The sequence below is a fragment of the Plasmodium berghei genome, assembly GCF_900002375.2.
Source record: "Plasmodium berghei ANKA genome assembly, chromosome: 10".
Taxonomy (NCBI): Eukaryota; Apicomplexa; class Aconoidasida; order Haemosporida; family Plasmodiidae; genus Plasmodium; species Plasmodium berghei.
The window spans coordinates 205425-217910 of NC_036168.2; the positions used below are offsets into that span (position 1 = coordinate 205425).

At 24.3% G+C, this 12486-nt stretch overlaps 2 protein-coding genes across 2 annotated transcripts; one reads left to right on the top strand and one right to left on the bottom strand.

Moving 5' to 3' along the window:
- Nucleotides 1–28: 28 nt before the first annotated feature.
- Nucleotides 29–2056, top strand: PBANKA_1003300 (TMEM33 domain-containing protein, putative; the record flags this gene model as incomplete). Its single annotated transcript, XM_034565103.1, has 9 exons — nt 29–65; nt 192–508; nt 707–824; nt 1062–1203; nt 1303–1345; nt 1441–1568; nt 1670–1719; nt 1806–1870; nt 2012–2056. The coding sequence occupies 9 exons, from the start codon at nt 29–31 to the stop codon at nt 2054–2056; spliced, it is 945 nt and encodes a 314-aa protein (XP_034421833.1).
- Nucleotides 2057–2745: 689 nt separating this feature from the next.
- Nucleotides 2746–9534, bottom strand: PBANKA_1003400 (lysine decarboxylase, putative; the record flags this gene model as incomplete). The annotated part of the gene is made up of 1 exon (XM_034565104.1): nt 2746–9534. The coding sequence occupies one exon, from the start codon at nt 9532–9534 to the stop codon at nt 2746–2748; it is 6789 nt and encodes a 2262-aa protein (XP_034421834.1).
- Nucleotides 9535–12486: the final 2952 nt, after the last annotated feature.

Sequence of the window (12486 nt, forward strand, 5' to 3'; positions counted from 1 at the left end):
TGATATTACTCTAGTATATTTACCAAAAATGACAAATTTAACAGACGCAGAGCAAAAATATTTAAGTAATTCTGTCCAAAAGCATTAAGATAATATATAGTATCCATATTCTGAGTTTATTCTCTTTCATACCTGTTTTTTCACATTCAATTTTTTCACTTCAATTTTTTTTTTTTTCGTTCTTTTTTTAGACCATGATTGGGTTAATGACAAAAATTGGAAGTTGTACCTAAGCAATTTGTATCCATCACCATCAATACATAACATTGAAAAATATAAAAAGAAATATTTTCAGAAAAATATTGATAAAAATTTTGATATAAATACAAAGTTTCAAGATAATACTAAAGAAAATAAACAGCAATCAACTAATTATTATCCTCACACGAACAATCATAATTATTATAATGAAAAAACATCAATAATGACTCTTTTATACTTTTCATATCTTTTATGTACAAGTTTATTCTATTTTATATTACTCGCTCTGAATATAGGTTTATATAAGGTGATATTCTGAAAAAAATATATACATATGCATATCACTATTCTAGAGTTATCCTATATTATACATGCATGAAAAGAAATTCACTAATATCATAGAATCTTAAAAATTGTATATTCATACCCAAGATATTGATTACATAAAAATATAACCAAAGACGTATAATAATGGAAGAAATAAAAAATATATTTTTTTTTTCAGAAAATCGGAACATATATATCTCTCTCATATATATGCGCATTCATCATTTTACTATATTTGGACTATAAAATTCAGAAACAGAACTTTTCCATGGTTCAATTTTTTTCCAGTGAAAAGGGTATGTCGCTAATGATAAGCATTGTTTTATTTCAAAAATCGTCAAGAGCAATCTTTATAATATTGATAATTTATTTATTATATAGAGAACTTCTGACGAATTATAGGAACATATATGTTTATATATCAACTGATTCTTCAAATGTTTGTCTATGTTTTTATGCATTTTTATTTTTATACTATCTTCTCATGAATATCACATCACTTATTTTCATAACTTTCTTTCCACTTTATTTAGGCCAATACTTGTCTTACTCATTTATCCTTTTTTTTGTTAAAGATTCCGTTTTAATATTTTTACCAGTTTTTTTAACCATTTTAATAAATTCATACTTAATTTATAAACAAGTTAAATCTTTTCTTCCTCACGAAATACAAAGGTATACTACTTGTTAACTGTTTTATCAATAAAAATAACTACCTTTCTGAACACAAAATTCACATTTTTATCATTTTCAAATTGTTACTTGTTTTTTTAGGAATTATTATATCAATAAATTCATGGGATATTTAGATAAATCAGTAAAATACATTTTCATATGCTTATTTTTTTTTGGAAAATTTGACCCCATTTTTTTCCTCTTTATCATTATTATTATTTTCCCACCATTTTTCAGATTTTAAGCATTTATACTATGAGAGCTAGCATCGAGATATATAATTTAATATTTATAATTATATGCCTATTTTTTAAGAGAACAAGCATACTAAATTTATTTATGTATATGCACTTCTTTAAACTAAAGTATGTTTTATAAAAACGTAAAAAATGACGTTAATTCTTTAAAAGGTAAAGTAAATTTTTTATTATTCACAAAATGAAATAAAACCTAATTTTTTTTACAGATATAATTCCTCAGATTCGTATTTCCATGCTTGTTACACAAAAAATGGAGGTATCACTTTTTTTATTTTTTGTTTATGTATTTTTGTTATGTTATATATACATGCATACATTTATTTATATTGCAATTTTTTATAGAAATTATTAGACAATTCTTATCCCACTCTATGGTCCCGCGCTCATTCTTAAATATATTCGACAAGGTAAATACAAAAAAAATGACGAAGGAGTTTGTCTAATTAGAATGTAATATAAATCCCGTAGTGCACATATCAAGTTATATTATATATATAACTCATATTCTCTTACATATATATATGATGCTGTATTTTTTGATTTTTCAGATATCTCATTATTTCACCACATACTTAACATACAGAAGAAGGTAAAAACATGGAGAATGTTTGTTTCGTGCATATAACTATTTGAATATGTTACTTTTTCTAGTTATATATTTCATTTATTTTTTTATTAATGTAAAGTACTTATATATAATTAAAAAAAAAAATTAATTATTTGAAATACACGAAACATTGCTTAATTGAATAACCAGATTGTCTATATGCATAAATAATGAAATATGAAAAAAGAAAGACAATCCAAATAGCGTTTTTTTTAATATTTTTATATATAACTGTTTATTCATATAAATATATATTCTTAAAAAAAAGGAAAAAAATATATATATTGATAAGCAAAAAATTATTATGTTTCACATTATATATTTATTTGGGGGGATTCAGTTTATAATATTAATTTAAATAGAATGATAAAATGGCATATATAAAAATATATTATTATAATAAGCTTAATTGTGTCTGAACTAATATATAAATAAGTTTGATGTGTATAGTATTTTTACATACCTTTAGTTATTCAGTTTTCAAGCTATACCCCGCATTCATATTCACAATATGAATTACAGCACTTATCATAACCTTTCTATTATGTGTAATAGTTTTATTGCATTATAAAGTTTCGTAATGTTTATCCTCAGCCATTTCTTATATATATTTGGATATATCACTTAATACTGATTCCTATTCGCATATATATAATTAAATTAAAAATCAAAAAATCAAAAATTAGTTTGTTTATCCCCTTCATAATTTCTGCATTCCTTAGTGTCATTATTATCTCCGTTATAATATACATTATTTAATGGTATATCCATTTCAAAAGAACTACAATTAATTTCTGAATGTGTTAATGCACATTCTAAAAAAAAATTTCCTTCCTTATGAATAAATGTATCATCGTCAACATTTGTTATAAGATTATTGATATAGCTATTGTTATTTAAAGTATTTAATTTTCTGTTGGGATTTTTGTCAATATCCTTTTCTACAATTATTGGGCTTACTTGTATATCATTTTCGTTAAGATGAAAATTATTCACACAGAATTTTATTTCGCTTTTTATATGCACGTTGTTAATATTTACATACCCTTCATTGCTACTATCATCCTCATTTTTATATTCATCATCCTGCTTACAACATAATGTATTGCTTTGGTTTAGGTTATTTTGTCCACATTTTATATTGTTACAATTTCGATTATTTTCAGTTTCTTCATTATTTGAGCAATCACATATATTCATTTTTCTTACGCTATTTTTATTCCCTCGATCTGCATTATTTTCATCATTCTCTTCAATCATTTTTCTACATATTTCTTGGGAATTTTTTCGCCCCGATTTCTCAGAGCAACAATTATTATGACAATTCAATTTCTCAATATTCATCACTGAATCTGTGCGATTACCACTTGAATAATTATTTGGATTTACATTTCCTTCGTTTAGTTCTTGCATATCTTTAGTCACGCAATTAGTAGAAACAATATCGTAATTTTCCTTTTCATTATTATTTTCGTTATCATTATTATAATTTTCCTCACGCCTATTAAAACAAATATTATCTTTATTTAACAATTTGTTGTTGGGTTCATATGAATTTTCATTAGTAACATTATTCATCTCTTTTTGAATATTTTCGCCATCACTTTTTCCATATATAATTTTATTTAATCTTTTGTTTGAATTTGAATAATCAGAATAATTTGTTTTTTCCCTTTCGCTATTCCTTACATAATTATTCAATACCCTATCATTATTCAGTTTTTCGTCTTTTCCATTTAAACAATTTCTATATTCAATTAATAAATCTTTTTTTGTTGTTTTCATACTCATTATTATATTAGATGTATTCATTTTTTTATTTAAGCAATGTGAATTATTTTTTTTTTTGTATTTTCCATCGTCGCTTTTATTAAATTTAGAATTTTTTTTCATATAATGTATGTCTAATAAGGAATTTGCATTTGTATTTTGATAATTACCTTGCATATATTCACACATTTTGTTAAAATTTTCTTTGCTTCCATTTGCCAAGCAGCTAGTATTTCTATTATTTATGCAACATTTTATGTTGGTAGAAGTATTCTGAACGCTTGCAAATTCGCTTTTTGCGTTATTTTCCTCATTTTCTGTGTTTTTACTATCTTCGTTATTACTGATACTTGTTCTGCTATAATGTATATTATCGGTTTCTATATTTTTCGGAGTATTTCCTAACGTTATATTATTATGGCAATCGTTTTCATTATTGTTGTTATCAGCATTAACACCATAATGATCTTCTCTTTTCATATTTACCGACACATCGAAATTTTTATTATTTTGTTCTGATTTGTTATATGTATTGTCATGGAAATAATTTTTTCGAATTAAATGATTTGTTTTATGATCAAAATGATGATTTTGTATATTCGTAAAAGAATTATTGTTTAGACACATTTCATTTTTCGGAATTTCAGAATCATTATTTTTCATTTTAGTTAAAAGTATATTATATTTGTTATTTTTCTTTTCATTTGATAAGCAATAATATCTTTTCATTTCTTTTCCTTTTAGGATATATTTTTTATTGGAATTTTTTTTTAAAATATGCCCATATGTTTTTTTTTTTTCGTTAACTGGATGCATTTTGTGCACATTATTTTTTGGAGAACTTTTATCATTACCCATATTTTTTCTAAAATGTATACTATCAATATTTTTTTCATCATAATTTTTTTCCACATTTGAATTCAAACCGGTTTTGCATAAACATTCTTGTTCATTATTCATTTTATTTTTCATATAGATACAATTTGAAGGGATGGTATTTAAATTTTTATTATCTCCTTTGTGCATATCTTCATCATTATCATGATAAGGAATTTCGCTAGTGGGGCTATTATTTATGTTTTTTGAATTAATGTTAGTATTTTTTCTCATATTATTAGTATTAATAAGAGAGGGAGTATTATTATTTAGAAAAACTGTTCCATTATTCGCATCAGAACAAACTATACTATAATTTGTACCCTCATCATCCATAAAATTATCAGCAATAATTGATTTATCAGATGAAACAGTATTTCCATTATATAAATATAACTTTTTCATTTTATTTTTTTTATTGTCATATACATATATATAATATGAATTTTCTATATTTTTTTGTTTTTCTTGTCTTAAACTTTCACGTTTTAATTTATCATAAAGCTTTTTGTCTATTTTTTGATAATACCCATATGGATCTGAAATAATAGAATTGTCAAAATAATTTAAAATAAAGTTATAAAAACATCTAAAACCGATATTTTCATCATATCCATGTATTTCTTTAACACTAAGCCCTGATAAATAATCTAATATTTCATGGCTGACTATTTGCCCTGGCACTAATACAGGAAATCCAGGCGGATAGGGAATAATAAAGCTAGCTGATACTACCATTCCATTGTGCTTTACTCGTTCTTTTAAATCTGCTAATAGTATGTATTCTACATAATCTTCCTCATAAGCTAGATAAAAAGCTTTTCTCAAATCTCCTTCTTTATTAAAAATATTATTATTTTTACCATCCATATTCCTATACTTTTTTTTGAACAAAGGATGAAAATCACTAAACTGAGATAATTCAATGTAATTATAAACTAAGTTATATACATTTTCATTAAACTGGTTTAAATCTCTTTCATTAAATAATGCTTTTTTTTGATCTAATTCTTGAGAAATTAAAGATAAACAGCTTTTCAAAAATAAACATGAAGAACCTGTAGTACCGATATTTGTTTGAAACAATACACTATTAATAGACGTCTTATTTATTTGTATTCCATATTTATCCATTAGCCATTTTACTTTAAATGTATCACCGTCAATCCCTGAATATCCAGTAAATAGCGTTATTCGTGTTGGGTCTAAAACAAATTCATCTTCACTTAACCAAGAACATTCAAAATATTCCAGAAAATTATTAATACTATTCGACTTGCTACATAATTTATCTTTATCATATATATCACTTTCATCACAATCACCACTGCTTTCACTATTACAGCATCTACTACGAATTTCATCATTAACCTCATCAATATTTTCACTCTTCATACAATCTACGCATACACATTTTACATCATTAGCACCAAAACTGCTACTACTATCATTTGTTATTGAATTTATGTCTTTATAACTTTCATTTTTTTTATTTTTTTTTTTATTCATCTTTTTCGTCGCGTTATCTTCGTAACATTTTTTCTCAACTTCATTTCTCATTTTTCTATCTATGTATTGATCATTTTCGAAATTTGATGTACAATTTATTGTATCTGCCCCGTTTATGCTCCTTTCGTCATTTTTATAATTATATTTCTTGATATTATTCGTTTCATTTTCCCCGTTATTTCTATTAGCTATTATGGTATCAGTAGGCAAATCATTAGAAGCGTATGCATTATTCCCAAGTGTTTTTTTCACATAAATGCTTCCCGAGTATCCTTGATTAATGCATTCAAACGATGGAATGTTATTCGAATTATTGCTATGCGCATTGTATTTCGTATTTCCAAACGGTTCTGATATACCACCCTTAGCGTGCTTACTAGAAATACAAGAATAACTAGCATTGGCACTGTTATATCTGGAACTATAGGAATCATGATCCATGAAAAATTGCTTCTGGATATTTATTTCATCATATTGCTTTCTCTCATTATCATTTTCTTTTTCTTCATCTCTATTTTGTTTTCCTTTTTTTATTTTTTTTCTGCGAATGTGTTTTTTTTTTCCACTTCTCGTACTTGTATTTCCACCATTCATGTAAGCAATACAACATTGCCTCAAACTGTCAGGTATTAAATCATCCTCATTCAAAATTCTAAAATATCTAGATATCATAGGATCTTCACTTAATTCACGCCTTATTAAAAATGCGGCTTCTACTTGTTTTTCTACTAACCCATATCCTTCTAATTCCATCTGAGCACGTCCTGCATCTAAAGTTGCTAAAATCTGATAATTAGGTGATGTTGACATATGCGTATAATATGCTTCTTTAAAAGGTGTGTATGCATCAGATTCAAAATTATCATCACTTATTAATATGACACTACCTTGTCTTAAGGATGTCAACGATTTGTGTATCGATTGAGTTGCATATACTCTAACTTTATATTCTGTGGGATTTGGATATAATCTTGTTTTAAGTAATGTATCACTGGGTACATCATTTAAACTTTTTACATTACCAAATTTTTTTAACAACCTGTTATGTATTTTATAATATAATTTTTTCTGTTCTTTACTTCTCATTTTTTCAGCTACAGTCATAGCTGTTCTAAATTTTAGAATCGGATGAAAACAAGCATAAGCAAACCATGCTTCATCAAATAAAAATATCAAATCTGGTTTAATCGCTAGGCATTCTTCTATAACTCTTTTTACATTGTAAACGATTCCATCAAAAGTGCAATTTGTCAGTATTATCATTTTTACAAGATGTAATTTATTACTATTTCTATATTCTAGTAAGGTCTTTTTAATTACATATATCGGTATTGCACCATATATTCCGTATCGAGATACTGGGTATGGGTCTAAATAACAAGGTAATGCTTGGAATAAAACAAATCCATAATGATGTGATTTATGACATGCTCTATCAACTAATATTATATCTCCTGGTTTAACTAATGCTTGCATAACAATTTTATTAGAGCTAGATGTACCATTAGTAACGAAAAAACAATATTTACTACCATATGCCCTTGCAGCCATTATCTGCGCTTCCTTTAATGATCCATGTGGATCTAAAAGGGAATCTAAACCACCACAAGTTGCACTAGATTCGGCTTTAAATAAATTAACCCCATAAAAATCGAGTAAAGATTGTATCCATCTACTTCTCCTTACACTATTACCTTTACTTATAGCTAATGCGTGAAATACACCTATAGGTCTTTCTGCATATAATTTTAGAGCATTAAAAAACGGAGTTTTTATTTTTTTTTTTACTCCATCTAATATAGACTCATGTAAATCGCTATGATCATCATGTGTTGTAAAAATCCTTATTATTTTATTATTTACGGATCTTAATTTATCCAATGTTATAGATGTACAAACACAAAATATATCTACAGAACTTCTAATATAAGCTATACTTTTAATTAATATTACTAAACTATTATATCCCTTTTTCATTTTTTCTAAAGGAGCAGATACCAATTGATCATAACCCAATACAAAGTCTCCGATATCGAATTTGTAATCATTTTTTAAAAAAATACGATTTCTCTTCAAATTTTTGTCTCCAGTGTTAGGTATGTTGTTTTGAATGCTATTCCACCCACTACTACTGCTGTTTCTATCATCATTTCTATTTTCGTCTCTATTAATGCAATTGATGCTAGTAGTTTCATCATCATTGCTATTTATATCATCTCGGCTATTTCTTGATTTTTTTTCACTCGTCTTTATGTGATCATTGTTACTTGCACCACATGATAGAACCCCTTTATTCATAATATTGCTACAACACATATTTTGTTTGACTTTAAAATTATTTGGTATATTATAATTCATTAGGTAATTTTTATTTAACGAACTATTTTCATTAAAATTAAAAAATATATTATTGTTATTATTACTATCATTTTTTGTTTCATCATCTATTATTAAATTGTCTACTAATACTACAGATAAAATTTGTGGATTTATTAGGCAAGCTAATAATGCTTCTTTTGCATTATTTACTTCAACGATTTTATATTCTAATTTCTTGTTATTATTTTGATTTGAAAATCGGTTTTGCTCATACTGTAAAAATTTATTTAATTCATATGATAAATCAGAATTGAAATAATTACCACTATTATTATTACTATTATAATTGTTATTAGCATTCATGCTTATATTATTATTATTAATGTTCAAGTTGTTATTACAATATTCTTCTCTTTTACCTGACACTATCAATGTGTAAAAAAATGGGCTATCATCATTTATTTTTCCGCTTGTTACCGATAAACTTGATAATACTTCTCCAATTTTATTTGAAACTTCTTTATATTTTTTGTCATTTATTAAGCTTATTATGTCTTGTAAAGTATTTTTTGCTTCTTCACCCCAATATACTTCTATTTCTTCTAAGCAATTTATTATAAAATATATTAATTCAACATTTACTTTATTAACATACAACATAAGGGCTTCCCATAATTTTATTCGCAATGAACATACATTTGTAGCATTGTTAATATTAATATACTTTTCTAGCAAATCGATATTTTCATATTTATTCTTTCTTCTCATCATTTTTAAAATTGCTGACCTATTTTGTTTCAAATTATATGGATATATATAAAATGGATTCTTTCCTTCTTTATCAAGGTAAACACCAGATTCGGTGTCTACACCCATTGTGCTGTTATTTGTATTCATATAATCATTCTCTATATTCCTATTTTCAAACATATTGTTTCCATACATTGTATTATCTTCGCCACAAACCATGGCATTATTTGGGGAATCCATTTAATTTTTTTTTTTAATTTACAACAAAGTGATCGTAGTACCCATATATATAGTATAAATATGCGTGCACTTGCTTATTCAATATCAACGAAGAAATTGACAACTAAAACCTTTATTATTTTAATAATGCAAATATGATACATAACGATTTCTTTAAAAGGCATGAATGCGCAAAAAACACTTTATTTTCGATAATTGCATGCACACCTGTACATATATGTATATATTCGTATGATATGTGGAAATTATACGCTTCCCTAACGACAACAAAAGTGTATATGCATTATCAAGGCCAATATTTTATTTACATTGACGGTGCAAAATATTCAAATAATGTAATACATAAAAAATATTAGTAAAGACGAAATCAAATTTATAAAATATATATCTGTCTTTTTCGAAACGGCAATATCTCTGTCTTATTCTGCTATGCTCAAAAAAATTAAAAACACATATATAACATTTTTTATATTTCCACAGGTATTTTACCCCTTCCACTTTGTAATTCTCTATTTTTTTTTAAATAAAGAATTATCAAAAAAAAATATTGTATCCTTTATTAATTGGGAGTTGTGCTATTAAAAGGAATTGCAAATAGTGCGTATAAATAAAAACACAAATACACAATTATATGAATGTGGGAATAAGCATATATATAAACATATATACAAATTCAAAGTAAAATCGCCTTAAAGACAAAGTGTTTAAACAACATAAAGTAAAATACTAATACGTTAAAAATAAATAAAAATGCGTATATAAAATAAAAATTATCGATATAATAAATATATTATATGTATTTAATTTATTTTATATATCACAACCAAAGAAATGCAATTATTATTCGATTGAAAAAGTATCTTTATTTTTTTTTAAGCTCATTTAATGTTTTTGTTGCCTTTTTCATTTCAGCGAAAATAATTAATAAGTGTGGGGAAATTTTATAATTTTTATAAAAATATCCTAATTTATTTATACTTTTAATATTAAAAAATATATGTAGAATTTATTTAAATTAATTATACACTTATAATTAATATAATAATAAAGTTTATTTTACAGTTATACATACAAAAAAGCATAAATTATTGAAAATGTATTACTTATGCATATATACACATAATATTTTCAAGCATAAAACTTGTTTTTCCTTATTAAATTTACATGAATATCTGTATGATAATGCATGTGTATTCATAGTTAATAAAAAAATCCACATTTCTATGTTTAATTAATTTATTTTTATTATTATTTTTTTTTGCTTAATTATTTATATATTTACTCAAACCACGATGAGACATAAAAAATGCCCTAAAGTAAATATGTAGCGATATGTGTAAATTAATATTTTCTTTCTTTAGAATAACAATGAATATTATGGAATATAAATATTAAGAATAAAAATAAAAGCAATGCAACGCAATATAATTATTAATAAATATACACATATATATATATATATATATATATATATATATATATATATATATATATATATATCCAAAGCTCATGCATGTGTAAACACATTGAAAAAAAATTAGTAGCAATTGCTTTGTGTGAAAAACGAACAAATTAATAAATCACACTGGGCTAATCACATTATCAAAGCTATCAATATTCTACATATTTAACGCATGCATTTCTATGAGCATATATTTTTTTCAATTTATATTTTTAAAGAATGAGGCAATTTTCCATATGCACGAAAGTATTTTTTTAATATATAATTTGCGAATATAAATTTTGATTAATTATATTTTTGAGCAAATAAAATATAATATATACGTATTAACGTATATCCTCTATTAAAAACATACACATAAATTTTCTAAGATTAAATATGTGTAATATTTTTTTATAATATCCAAATTATGAAATAATTTCCGTGTGTTCTTTAGCAACATACTGTTTTTTATGAATGTAGGATATATATGTAAGATCATATATGAAAATAATATTTTAACTGAACCTAAAAGCAAGCTACTTTTTAAATATATTACCTTTTTATATATTTTTTAGTGTTAGCCTTTTTAATATACATATGCATAACTTATGGTATGAAGAATTTAGTAAAATATTATATATTTCTCTTTAATTTGCACAATTTTTAGTAAACCACACGTTTGTGTGTTTCGTTCATTCAGGTTTAAACGGTTATATTCAATAATAACAAAGAATGTCATAAAAGGGCGAAATCATATATACTTATATTGTATACAGCTTGAATGTATACCTTATATTGTGCATACTTCATTTTACCTATCAACCAAATTTCCTACATACCTCAGCTTCAAATATAAACAAAAATTAATTAAATGTATATAATATTCATACTATGTTTCGATATTTATTTTATTTAATATATTGAATTTTTTACCTATACAATTTATAATTTACCACGTATATATTTATGTAAAATATATCATTTAGAATATACGCAAAAAAAATATAAGGTTTTCAATTTATTTACTACAAAGATTATTAATCATTAGAATATATTTTTATATTTTAAATAAAAAATTATTAATATAATTAATATTTCACATTTAAAAAAAAAGGAAAAGGGAAGCATTCCAATAATATAAATATACATATGCATGAGTATATATATGTAGTATTTTTCCTTGACAAACAATTATACGTATTTTACCTGAATATATCACCATACGGACTTAGCTATCATTACAAATAACTTAAAAAAATTTTAAAACAATTATTAATTAAATAATGAATCTATATAATAAAAAAGGAAACTTTAAGTAGGCAACATGCTTGAAATATGCTACAAATTAACGAGCATAAGCTTTTTGAATTTATAAAATATATATCAATATAATTATTAAAAAAAAAAGCTTATATATTATGCGCCCCCAAAGTATTATATATTATAAGAAATATAATAATGTGAAAAAAACAACGTTATCGATTAATTTTATCATATAATTGTATTAC